This window comes from Boleophthalmus pectinirostris, unplaced genomic scaffold (assembly GCF_026225935.1).
Source record: "Boleophthalmus pectinirostris isolate CB_2022bp ecotype Guang Dong unplaced genomic scaffold, ASM2622593v1 HiC_scaffold_12, whole genome shotgun sequence".
NCBI classification, from domain to species: Eukaryota; Metazoa; Chordata; class Actinopteri; order Gobiiformes; family Gobiidae; genus Boleophthalmus; species Boleophthalmus pectinirostris.
In genome coordinates this window covers 24,747,880-24,761,407 of record NW_026571018.1, presented here as the reverse complement: position 1 = coordinate 24,761,407, position 13,528 = coordinate 24,747,880, and the positions used below count along the sequence as shown (strand labels likewise).

The window sequence follows — 13,528 nt, the reverse complement described above, 5'->3', positions numbered from 1 at the left end:
TATATATATATATATATATATATATATTCTTCTCCGTGATGATAGATATGTTTATTGTCATACTGTGGAGCATTCAGGCAAAGCTCAAAACTATAATATCTCCATGGATCCATGGAGACAAGCTGTTGGCAGGCCCTTGACCAGAACAGTTTTTAAATGCACATTTAAGGAGAGGTATTGTATTATAGTGATCCACCATATGATCTGAAATAGTACTGAATTTCCATTAACATCTTTCAAGTTATTTATCGAATGGTGCTGCTGTAATTGGTCCATATAATTCAATAGCATATCAAACCTGTAAAGGAAAAGATGGTTGATTCCAGGTGCATTTTAAACACCTGGGGATATCTGCCTTTACACAAAAATTAGACAATGTGGTTAAGACAATCTCACACATACAGTGTTAGATTGTGCTTGTTTCTAATGCAAATATTAAACCAAAATCTCTCTTCTCTCTATATCTTCCACCTGTTAAATTGTCTCCTGCTTTTCTTTCTTTTATTGTGAATTTGTGCCTTTTTGTCATCCTATCTTCCAATAACACTACTGTACATTGGAGATGTAAAGAAACAAATAAAGACAAGTAAAATGTGTTTGGCTGCAACATGTTTTTCCTACTGTAAACAACTTTATTCTTAGAAACCAAGAAATACTAAATATCTAAATTGACCAAAAGCTATTTAAAGAGATACATAACTTAAACTGTTGTAGATAAGGCCCCCATGTGGATAGTGCTCATGTGGTCAAATTGAGAGTCCTCTTAAAAAGAGGCTACATTAATCAGACTCTGGATGCAAAGATTACTCTAAATCCTGATTACAAGCCAGACAGACACCAGACCTTCACTTCATAACACAAGGCTCCCAGATTCAACCTTCAGAACTACAAACAAGCAGTTTCACAGGGGACTGAATGGCAACAACACAATAATGAAGCATATTGCAGGTATTATAAACTATAAACTACGTTTATACCTTTTACTACATAGGCTTATAAATGTTAAAATAGCCTAGACAAAATACAAAATAGAATCCTTCTACATTCTTGGTTGCATTTTGTGTGCGTGCGTGCGTGCGTGTAGCTTTGTGTGTGAGTAGATTTGTCTTTAAACTTTATACGTGAGTAATTGTATGTTTACAGTTCACCTCATTTGTCCCGTGCAACCCGTCCATGTTTTGAGCTCCGTATGCTCATAATCATAAGCGTAATTATGCATCGCCTATGTAGCAAAGGAAAAGGATTATTTATATACAAAGGGAGCTTTGGTGCAACAAATGCCATGCGTCACGGTGACATAAAATAAACAGACATGACCATTCATGGAGCAGATAATACGGTCCGGCCGCCTGTGAACCGACCTGGGATAAGGCCGCGTGATCCAATGTTCCGCTTAAAGTCCTGAGCAGGTTGTGAGCGCAGGGCCCTGGAGACAGAGCACTACGAGAGAGAGTCCAGCACTCCCCGGTTAAACAACGGGACTCACCGCCGGAAAACGCCTCCAGCCACTCGACTCCCAGTCGGAGAACTTTGTGATCTGCCAGCACGGGGTCTGCGGCTTCTTCCGGACGCCACAACAGAGACACACACCCACAGGTAGGAACGAGGTGGCGGGAAACGAGGCAGGTGCATGACTGATCCAAAGAAGAAGTTAGACTAATTTAAAACTTGCCAATTTTTGTAAAAATGCGAACCCCAGTTGTATAGTCTACTACAGCTACATTTCACATTAAAGTTACACTATGTAGGCCAACTCTTCTGATCAAGGGTCTGCCACCTGCTTCTCTCCGTAGAGCAGTTATTAATGTGTCAGGAAGGTTTCACTAAAATGGATTTAAACTTTCAACAAGGTCAAGTTACATGTATCTTACAAGTAACTCAAGCAAAACAAATAAAAAAAAAAAACATGCCATAAGCATACAGGAAGGTGAGTATTTCATGTAAGGAGAATAGAAGAGGAAATAAATTAGTTACTAATAAAACTTTAAAAACAAAGTGGTACCCATGTGAAATGTGCAGAAGATAGGTAAGGATGTAAGGCAAGGCAAGTTTATTTGTATAGCACAGTTTGTACGCAGAGTAATTCAACTTGCTTTACAGAATAAGAACATTACATTACATTCACGATACATACATTCCAATCACTATACAAACAAATCAAAATAGAAATAATCATCATAATATGAGAGAGAGAGAGAGACATTACATAAGAGAGTGCAGAATGAAAGATGTAGACTACTACAGCCCAGTTTGTCAAATTTCATTAAATGTTTAATTGTTTCCCATTTCAAAAAAGAGGACGCTGATGAAAACGAGTCCTTCACTCTCATTGGGCCGTTCCCTGTATACATAAAGATGAAATGTAAAATTACAATCTTACCACTGTTGAGATCTGAAATATATTTTGTCTAGAGCAATTTTAAGATCTAGGGCCTGCTTGATAATGTATTCTGTATTTATTTTAAGAAATTTGTGAGCTAAAGTGAGTTTCTTATCATTTCAAATTAAAAAAGGGTATTGATTATGTCATGTATTTTGTTTAAAGGCGAGATAATGAGCACTGGAAGAACTCAAAATGTCAGGGGGGACGAATGCAGGTAAGAAGCCTCTTAGAAATTTGTGCAAGCTAATCGCACCATTGTGAAATCAAAATGACGCAATCCTAAGGAGCTTTTTGGTTATGTGATCTGGTCTGCAGCACTCATAAAACAAAAATAGTTTCCTTTTCTTCATTTCTCACTGGAGCGGTGACCCCTTAGGTGATCCACTTAGCACCTCTGGTTTCTGAAGAATGTGCCCTAAGTCCTTCCATGTGACAGTGTTACATGAACTGAAAATGGGACACATTCATTTGAGTTTTTCCATTTTCATTTGACATTTCACAAATTAACATTCTCTGATAATCTCTCATAATCTGATCTGAATAATCAGACACTCCTGTAGCAGTATGTCATTTGGGAGTTTGAACTGGAAGAATACAGTGGATATTTGATACAGTTAAAGGCACTGGAGTGAAACAGAAAGAACAAGAACAAAAAGAACAAAAATCTAAACAAAAAATGTAATCAATCATTGGCATTTGCCATCTCACACAGCACTGTTGCATGGATTACATAAAATAATCTTGTTAAATGGGTGAAGTAAATTGCAACCATTTTTAAATAACAATATTATGCAATTTACATTTACAACAGCAAACACATTTACTAAAAATAGTCTGGAAAGTACAATTACTCAAAAATAAATAAACACAAGCATCTAAAGCTTTTTATAACCTGCAACTGAATGTGAAGATTGGTATTGCTGGTGAGATTTCCAACAAAATATTACTTCTTTAATCAACTACTACAAAAATAGTGCAAAACCTTTTGTATTATGAACCAAGAAAAGTGTTTTCAAAGATATTCTCCCAATATAAACTTATTATGAATGTGGACTTGCTGAATGATGTAACACAGGCATGTGGAAAAGTGTAGAGACAACCTCAACATGGTTTCCCACACGTAACCTTTCACCCAAATGAGGTGAAATGGATTGAGGCCAAAAGAAGCTAATGCTATTGTGCTTTGCTCACTAATGCACGGCTGTTATTATGAATGCTTTGTTCACAATCAGCTGATGCCTGTGTAAACCTCTTAGAGATTTCAACACAAGCGATGCAAAAATTCACTCATTGCTAAACACATACATACCCATTCACATGTCTGTCTCCTGCTTAAGATTACACTGCAAATTGAACCCCTTGTTCTAAGTGGACCCCAGTGCTGTGCCAAACTCTGCTGCATGGTTGCATGAGTGCACAAGATCACATTATCCCAGCACGGAGCGGAGCAACAAATACTTTCCTAGGATTCCGAAACTTTAACATTTGGATTTTGGAGTAATGTTTTTTTTAACGGCAAAAGTTTAAAGTGGATGTTTCTCTTGTGGATGACACGAAGTTTCTGAAAGTTTGGAAAATGGAAAACCTGGGTGATTTTGGTCGTGTGCGGTCGGACAGCACTAGCAGCTCAGGCTCCAGGTCAAAGATGTTGCTGCGTCAGAGAGTGTCCCAGCTGCTCACCTGTATAGAGGACATGAGCTCAGACGATGAGGCCAGTGAAGAGATGTCCCGCTCACTGGACGAGGTCTTTCAGCTGTGCGGCCGCTTCATGCCCACTGACGCTTTCAGGTTTGCACACAGAAAACACAAGACAAGGCAGGAAGGTTTGGAATAAAGGAGGTTTTGGAACATTACATTTTTTACTTTTTAGAAGAAATATAAAATTGAATATGTATTAGTGTGATCTAAAATCCTGATAGTAATACTTCACATATGTCTAAGTTAATTTTATTCATTCATTCGTTTTATATTTTGAAAATGTGTATGTGGATGTTAATGTGATTGATAATTTTATTGTAATTGTGGTGATTTTGTAATCATGTTGAAATTATTTATATTGAATGTGTGCTTGTATGTGTGCGTGTGCGTGTGTGTGTGTCAGATTGTACATGGTAACGTGGAATGTGGGCACAGCTGAGCCTCCTGAAGATGTCAGTGCTCTGCTGCAACTGGACAACCAACCCCAGAATGACATATATGTTATTGGGTGAGTTACCACAACTTAAGGTTATTAAACTCTTCTTTAGTTTGTTAGTTTGCTGGTACAAGTAATCTGTGTATGTGCTTCAGTCTGCAGGAAGTGAATGCCACTCCGATCAGGTTCATCTCTGACCTGATCGCTGAGGACTCGTGGAGCCATGTTTTTATGGACACACTGGGACCACGTGGGTTTGTCAAGGTGTGAAACTATTTGTATCTTATATACTACAAAGTGGTAACAAAATCCTTGAACAAAACAAAAGTAGAATATTTAGAAAAACATTTTTATCTTTTTTATCTGCCCTTGTTTACTTTTAACACAAATGATGTCAAAACACAGCTAGGGTATTAATACAGCTGTATGCCATGTACATAAATGTGTGAATTTCATAAAGTGTATAAAATCGTGTTTTGTTGTCCAGGTAACATCAGTGCGGATGCAGGGCCTGTTGCTTTTGGTCTTTGCCAAACATGTCCATCTCCCGTTCATCCGAAATATCCAGAGCACTTACACCAGGACTGGGATCTTTGGATACTGGGTAAAAAATGTCTTTTCAAATCTCTTGGGAACCTCTTCAGCCTTAGATGCTGCGGTGGAGTAAAGACATGAATGTGTTGAATGGGCCTTTGTTTTTATCTAGTGGTATGAATAGCAGCTTAGATACAATGCATGACAGACAATAGGAATACAGGGGTAAAACTAGTTCAGCTCAGGGTAAATACTTACAGAAACAAATGAATGAATTAGCACTGCACATTCAGTAAAGAATGAAGGAAACCAGCAGAGTCTTTATTGTAGGTAGTATGGTTGGTTTAGACTTTTAGAAGAAGGTATTGCTATGCAAATAGCATTTGGCAGGGCCCTAAAGTTGTCTTAAGATATGTAAAGTACAATTTTTCTTTTTCAAATGTGCACTTTTTGTTAAAACAAACACAACATAATTACCTTCCTAGAACATAAAATTTGCAATGTATGTATGTTTGTCTTTAACATATTGTTAAAAAGGCTAAAGATAAAAGCCCAGTGTCTCCAAAAATGTGCAGTGTTCTCTACCTTCATTTCACTTTTGCATTCTATTGCATTTGCATAGATTTCACTGTTATTTGTCTTTGATATGTTTCAGGGCAATAAAGGTGGTGTATCTGTGCGGTTCTCTCTTTATGGTCACATGGTGTGCTTCCTTAACTGTCACCTGGCAGCTCACATGAATTACGCCCTGCAGAGGGTCGACGAGATTGAGTACATCCTGGACACTCAAGACTTTGACATCACTGACACACCGCATGTACTGGATCACAAGTAGGATCTTTCCCCATGTTTGGAATATGCAAATATCTTTTTTCTATAACAAAAACAATAATGTTCGATAACTTTCGTGGTGTGAAACTTTTCTTTATTTTAAATTTTTCTTTGGTTAAAGTGTATATTTTCTGTCTGCCCAAGAGTAACACAATCAAAAGTTTAATGTAGCGGTCCCCAGAGTTGCACTACAGAAAAATAGTGTTTATTTATTTTCAGTCAACTGTTTTCCTCCATTTTCCCAGAAATATGTCACATGGGCCATTTGTGATTTAAGATTACTCTTTAATTGGAAATATATTTAATAACCAGCCTTCCATTCCTGTCTTCCAGAGTGGTGTTTTGGTTTGGGGATCTAAACTTTCGTATTGCTGACCATGGGCTGCACTTCCTCCGTTCCTCCATTGAAGGCGGGCGCTTGAATCTGCTCTGGAGCAAAGACCAGGTTTGGCACAGAGTTACCTGCAGTTTTTGCATAACTTCAGTTTAACTTTCATTTGCTGAATTTACATTCATATGAATGTTACTGCAGCTCACAATGATGAAAAAGAAAGAGCCATTTCTACAAGAGTTTGAAGAAGGACCTCTAAATTTCCAACCCACTTACAAGTTCAAGCGCAACTCTGACACTTATGATACCAGGTACACAAAGCAATTAACATATATTTTATTACCACCATGTTATTGTCATCACATAAATAAAACGAATTATCTTTATTTCCATTATAACCTTTAACAGCTGCCTGAAGACATGGTTTGGCTTTAAGTAAGGCATGTTGTTTGTTTCACTTTGCCTTCTTGTCTGTGCATGACCCCTCACAGCATCCTCACCTAGAAGATTAGACTGAGAATAGTTCCTTAATTAGGCTGAGTGTGGTATGTAAGTGACGGGAGACTGTGTGTCTCTCAGAAAGAGCACATGGGCGCTGCCTCTAACCATGTACAGACCGCGGCCCCTGCAGCGTGGTAGTACCACCCTCCTCCTCCTCCTAACCTCCCTGTGCTGGGGGCTGCTCTCTGTCTGGTTGGGAGCCTGGTACAGAGAACTAGACCCACCAAGGTGGGTGTCTTTGGAGGTGCGCCCTGAACAAACAGCCTTGGATCTAGCTTCATATTTCATAGGCGATAAAAGATTAGTTAAACATTTGTGGTAATGAACTATAGAAGTACTTAACATTTTGTTCTGTCACAACAGCAACAGTAAGCATGTTTAGAGTTATTATCTCACCAATACCATAAAAATTCTACACGTCAGTCACTTTTACTAGCATGTGTTTCACCTCACAGCATGTTTGCATGGCTAACTGCACTGTAAAGCCACTTGTGTGTTCATTCATTATAGACTGCAATTTAACATGCACTAAATAAACATTCTCTGTTCTTTGCGTTCACTTTGACATCATTGTAACTGAAAATATCATCCGATGTTTTACTATAACATAAACCATATTGTTAAAGTGCACTAAAACTTAAGAGTGAGAAGTTCACTTCAAACCAGTGGTTGAAAACATATGTCAGAGATATTTATAAAAAATGCAGAAAGACTAAATTATTTTTTTATATCCTAGTGGTAAGAAAAGGAAGCCTGCCTGGACTGACCGGGTATTGTGGCGCATCAAACCCAGAAGCCCTCCACCAGAGGAAGATGATGAAAGAGCAAGCACGTCTACTGACGAAGGACCAGACGAGTACCCCATCCTGGTCACTCAGGACAGATACACCTGTGATATGAGTTACGGAGTCAGTGACCACAAACCAGTCATTGCTACTTTCAATGTGGAGGTGAAAAGAAAATTCTAAAGCCTAATAAATGCTTTTGGGGTAGATATGGCCACTATCCATCTTGACTTGATTTTTACTTTGATTATACTTTTTTTTTTCCTATTGGTGTTTTAATACCTAGTATTAATATTAGTATTAATTTACCTAATATAGTAATACCTTTTTTTTTTTTTATCAATGAGAGAAATTATTATCTTATATTAGCCTATATTTGGGTTACACTACATTTAAAGCCAAACAAGGTCACAATGAGCAACATGTCAAGACCTTATTTCTATTTAAATTTTCCCCCCACAGCTCAGAAAGCACTTTGACACTCCACTAGTGCATGTCTCTGCGGAGGGCGTGTGGAGCGCAGACCAGGACGCAGTACTGAGTTACACAGTCCAGGATGAGTTCATGTCCTCCACGTGGGACTGGATTGGACTTTTCAAGGTACCACTGCTTAAAGTAGTGTCAAAGTGATGAACTATGTACAAATGATATATTTATTTATATTTTTAGGTTGGGTTTAAAAGTGCCATGGATTATGAGACTTTTGTTTGGGTTCGTGAGAATGAGTTGCCTGAAGTTGATGAACTCATTCAGGTAAGATGCTCTTAAATGTCCCTGACCCATGCATTACTGATGTATACTGAGAATGTCTGTTTGGGTGCAGCTCCCTGTGGACAAAGATACAATTCCTCTTCTTGGCGGGCGGTATGTGTTAGGCTACTACAGTACAAACATGCAAACCATTGTTGGCCTCAGTGAGACCTTCCAGGTGAGTTACAATAGTAAATGTTTTGACACATTCCTTCTTTTAATAATAACAAACACAACATTTATCTATTTACTTTTTCAGATTTTGGAATCAAAGCGAGCAGTCATGGAAGGCCTTGTTCCTGAAAATGCCAATGGCCTTAAATAAACAGAAACATGTGCCAATGGTTCTTCAATTCAAAATGTTGCAGTAATTATTCTACAGTAACAGATGATCAAATCCATCCACTGGTTTGGATGACCCAGCCATAAGTCTGTTAAACACCTTTTTGTGCCGTTAAAAGTTTTCCTTTACTATATGCCATATCTATCTGTTCTAATTGTTAAGTTTAACAGGATTACAGGATGTGACATCCAAAGAATACACAGTTCACAAATGCTCTCCAAAACAATTATACCAGGTGGCAGTAGAAAAAGTCACCACCAAAACTTAATTGCATCAAATAAGAAAATGTTGATACTGAATACTGATAAAATAAAATGCCTTGAACACACCTGTCCTGTACTGTATGTTTGTTTTGTTGGCTTTCCAGATTATAATATTAGTTCTTACTTAGATTGGGAAAAAATACATTATATGCATAAGGGAAAAGGGTATGCTACTGCGATTGGCAGGATACAGGTACATTTGAGATTTTGTAGGCCTTCATGTAATATACAGATAAATGTATCTGAAGACAATATAAACAGATTGGATAAGGATAATGTGTAAGATTTTACTTTTTATTATCAAAATTATGGCATTTACAGATAAAGATAATATGACAGAAGAAATATGTGAAAATGTTTTTTGTTTTTTTTTTTGTTTTTTCACAAAACGTATAGAGAATTTATTTATAGATTATGAAACGTGAACAAAGATGTTTAAGAACAAGCATTTGCTGATAAACCATTTAGCCGTGGAACTGTGCAGTTCCATGAGTTGTAGCCTATTTATATATTTATTTAATAATAAATCTTGTAATACGCATGATGCTGACATAGTTCACAACATCCGTCTGCCATGTGCTGGAAAACGGAGCTCTGATTTGGCAACCCGAGTTGAGAGGCGTTTCTTCCGCTACATAGACGCACACGTGGGAACGTCAACCAGCTCTGCTAAGCTAAAGGTGAGTTCTGGGTGAATTATATGGAATCCGTTATATTTATTAATATTAAACAATAAACATCTGTTGGTTTAAAAACGCGTGTAAGTATCGGCTAAACCGATAGAAAATGAACTGTCTTTGTTGAACGGTAACAGACCGTTGGACCGTAGGAGATCGGATTTGGGCTAGCATATTTGCCACAAATTATAGATACGGTGGGTTACATGTGTATTGAGCTGCTGTGTTTGAGAGTATTTCTTTTTGATCCGCTCTAACCTTCCCTCGTGTATATGTGTGGCTTCACAGCAAAACAGCGCAACATTTAAATAAGTTTGGTGGTATCTTTACGTTAACAAAGCTCTGCATACCATATGTTGATTTTGATTGGACATGTCATGTACATTTGTTGCATGATTGTCGTTCAGATTATTGAGCATTATGTCGACTGAGGACGTGGAGCGCCTTCTGATCCAATTTCAGAATGAGGAAGGAGAGGTGCTGGGTTCACCCTTCGATGTGCCTCTGGACATCACCCCAGACAAATTACAGCTGGTCTGCAATGCTCTGCTGCAACAGGTCAGTAATTTTCTAATAAGAGTTTGTGTCGTTTCCCCCTGTCAGTGACGGTATGTCATGTAGCCTACGAATAATACGAGTGTAATTGAGTATTTAGAGAATCCATTAAAAAGGTGTGATCCAAATATAACATGAAAAATATATTTACGTTGCAGGATGATCCAGTACCACTGGCGTTCTTTGTGCGTGGTGAGGCAGAGGTGGTGTCTTCCTTAAGGTCATGTGTGAAAGCATTAGGGGTTGAGACCGAGCAGGTTCTTCCGGTGGTGTACCAACCTCAGGCAGTGTTCAGGGTCCGTGCTGTGGCACGTTGCACCAGCACTTTGCAGGGGCACACCGAGGCGGTCATCTCCACTGCTTTCAGTCCAACCGGCAAGTGAGTACCACTTTTTATGCATATAAACCTTTCCAAACTAGCATTTTATAACTTGGATCTTTTATACATTTCTTATCTGTGCATTTTCCCAGATATTTAGCCAGTGGATCAGGTGATACTACAGTTCGTTTTTGGGACTTGATGACAGAGACACCTCATCATACTGCAAGAGGTATTAGGAAAAATGTTTTGTTAATATACAAAATTAATTTATAATTAAATTGTTATAATATAGATTATTATTATTATTTATTTTATAAATAATTAATTTATTTGTTAAATGATTTGCTCTGTAATTTGCCTTTTGTTTAGGTCATACACATTGGGTTCTTAGCATTGCTTGGTCGCCTGATGGCAAGAAGTTGGCATCAGGATGCAAGAACAGTCAGGTGAATTTTGCTATTGTGCTTAGCGTTGTTATTAATTGCTTTGGATCAATTTCTGTTTATTAATACATCTTCTGTGCTTGATAATAGATTTTTCTGTGGGATCCAGTGACTGGCTCACAGGTTGGAAAAACATTAATTGGACACACCAAATGGATCACTTGGATTTCCTGGGAACCATTACACCTGTAAGCAACTTTCCTTGTTGATATTGGTAATTTTCAAGGGTGCTGGAACAGCATAATTATCAGTAGTATGCAGGTGTTGTGTGAGAGTACACACAATTTTTTTTTAGCACTGAAAAAAGAAGAAGAAAATGTAATTTGTAAATGCATTACATTTCTTGATACCAGTGACTTGACCATATCTTCTTCCAGTAACCCAGAATGCCGGTTCTTGGCCAGTAGCTCTAAAGATGGCTCAGTGCGTATTTGGGACACAGTACTGGGGCGCTGTGAGAAGATTTTAACTGGACACACACAATCAGTCACTTGTGTAAAATGGGGAGGGGATGGACTTCTGTATACATCTTCCCAGGACAGGACTATCAAAGTTTGGAGAGCTAAAGATGTAAGTAGTGTTGCACAGCAATGATTAATTTACCTCTCATTCATCCAAAGGACAATGCTATTCTGGTGTTTGATAATTAGCTGCTTTGGTGCGGTAATGATGATGATGTAACGGTGTGGTTATGTCACACTATTTTGTAACTTGTACAATATCGATACTTTGCTGAAAAACTCAGATTTTAATAATAGTGTTTTGACATCATTGGCGTAACCTATTTTTTGTTGATTGAACTTTTTATGAATGAATGGTACATGGGATGTATTTGAGATGCAGTTCCTAATATGTTAATCCATATTTTCCTGATAAACATGTATCTGTCTATTTTGTCTATGAATACCAGGGTGTCCAATGCAGGACTCTTCAGGGTCATGCTCATTGGGTCAACACTTTGGCTCTCAGCACAGACTACGTTCTTCGCACTGGAGCTTTTGAACCTGCAACAGCCACCATCAACCCTCAAGACCTCAAAGGCTCATGTGAGTATCTATCTGTAGAAATAGTGCTCTAAATTTTTATTTAGATGTATTTATTTTAAATTTTTTCTTATTTGCTACATTTTGTCTTTTAGTGGACGAATTGAAGGAAAAAGCCCTTGAGAGATATAATAAAGTTAGGGTATGTGCGTTGTTGTCTGTGTGTACTTCTGATTATATTGATGCATTATTGCCTAACTTTTTGCTTTTGTAGGGAAACACTCCAGAGCGTCTAGTGTCTGGTTCAGATGACTTCACCCTCTTTCTATGGAACCCTGCAGAGGACAAAAAGCCTCTAGCCCGGATGACTGGCCACAGCGCACTCATCAATGAAGTCCTTTTCTCTCCAGACACAAGACTTGTAGCCTCTGCTTCTTTTGACAAGTCTATTAAAATTTGGGATGGGCGTACAGGAAAGTAAGTCTCCAAAAACAAATTCTGTGAATATGCTTGTCATACCATTGCTGTCCAGCAGATGGCATTGTAAGTGTGACCATATAAATTGCCCACAGGTACCTTATGTCCCTGCGTGGCCATGTTGGATCTGTTTATCAGGTGGCATGGTCTGCTGACAGTAGGCTGCTCGTCAGTGGAAGCAGTGATAGCACACTTAAAGTTTGGGACATGAAAACTGGGAAACTCAATATGGACCTTCCAGGCCACGCTGATGAGGTGAGTGTTTAAGACATGCATCTGAATGTATTAATATGCTCTTGACACCCTTTATTTGAATGCAGGTTTATGCAGTGGACTGGAGTCCTGATGGTCAAAGAGTAGCCAGTGGAGGGAAAGACAAATGTCTTCGGATGTAAGTGTTATTTATTTATTTCTCTCTGAACATTTTGACGTTTAATTTAACTTCACATTCTTTTAGATGGAGGAGGTAGTGCCCATCCCTACTTGACCTTCCGAGTGAAAATGAAAGGCTGGACCAAATCTGAATCCTGGTGCAGTGACACTGACCATTCACAGCCGAGACAGCTGCGCACTGTCAACACAGTGAAAGACATTTATTAACATTATTAACATGATCAATGGAGATCATGCTGGTATATGTACAGTATTACACTGTATGAGAAGAGGATGTCAAACTCTATTCATTAGGGTCATGACCCACTTTTTAAAATAAGGTAGTATACTAACGTAAATATTCATTTGGCAAAGGGCAGTGTTCCACACTGACCACTGACCATCCCGCATCACCTAGAGCCTTCATAGATGAATGAGTGCATTGCGTAGGTAACAGGTGGGAGTGCTAATACTGCCTGCTGTTAAACCCTGCAGTCCTTCCCACTGTTCATCTTTTAATCTGTTCTGTGCTATAGTCTACAGACCTTCAACAAGCAGAGCCCAAATGCTAATGGACTCCAAACATGAGTAAAACATCAAGGCTATTGAAAGTTTTTATAAAATGTATGCAATTTCTGTTGATTTTCATGTTTTTATTTTGGCATGTTGGCATATATAACATAATGTAACTAATCTCATGTAAATTAATATAAACTCCTGTCTACCAACAACACACTATAATTCACACATTTATAAAAGCAGCAGTTGAAAAACTTAACATGGCAAAGTAGTTGAATTGTGCCGTAGTTGACTACATATAACCAGATCAGACAATGGGAGTGGG

General features: G+C 38.2%; 2 protein-coding genes across 2 annotated transcripts; both read left to right on the top strand.

Moving 5' to 3' along the window:
• The first annotated feature begins 3,959 nt into the window (after positions 1 to 3,959).
• inpp5kb (inositol polyphosphate-5-phosphatase Kb) lies at positions 3,960 to 8,810 on the top strand. Its single transcript, XM_055148682.1, has 12 exons — positions 3,960 to 4,171; positions 4,485 to 4,589; positions 4,673 to 4,781; positions 5,005 to 5,121; positions 5,707 to 5,882; positions 6,216 to 6,327; positions 6,415 to 6,524; positions 7,451 to 7,664; positions 7,962 to 8,099; positions 8,169 to 8,252; positions 8,323 to 8,427; positions 8,509 to 8,810. Exons 1-12 carry the CDS (start codon positions 3,960 to 3,962, stop codon positions 8,572 to 8,574), a joined length of 1,548 nt encoding a protein of 515 aa, XP_055004657.1. The 3' UTR covers positions 8,575 to 8,810.
• Positions 8,811 to 9,447: 637 nt separating this feature from the next.
• nle1 (notchless homolog 1 (Drosophila)) lies at positions 9,448 to 13,326 on the top strand. The gene is made up of 13 exons (XM_055148787.1): positions 9,448 to 9,535; positions 9,940 to 10,090; positions 10,246 to 10,466; positions 10,559 to 10,638; positions 10,779 to 10,855; positions 10,943 to 11,040; positions 11,230 to 11,422; positions 11,763 to 11,898; positions 11,991 to 12,037; positions 12,110 to 12,312; positions 12,408 to 12,567; positions 12,633 to 12,703; positions 12,770 to 13,326. Exons 2-13 carry the CDS (start codon positions 9,953 to 9,955, stop codon positions 12,780 to 12,782), a joined length of 1,437 nt encoding a protein of 478 aa, XP_055004762.1. The 5' UTR covers positions 9,448 to 9,535; positions 9,940 to 9,952; the 3' UTR covers positions 12,783 to 13,326.
• The last annotated feature ends 202 nt before the right edge of the window (positions 13,327 to 13,528 follow it).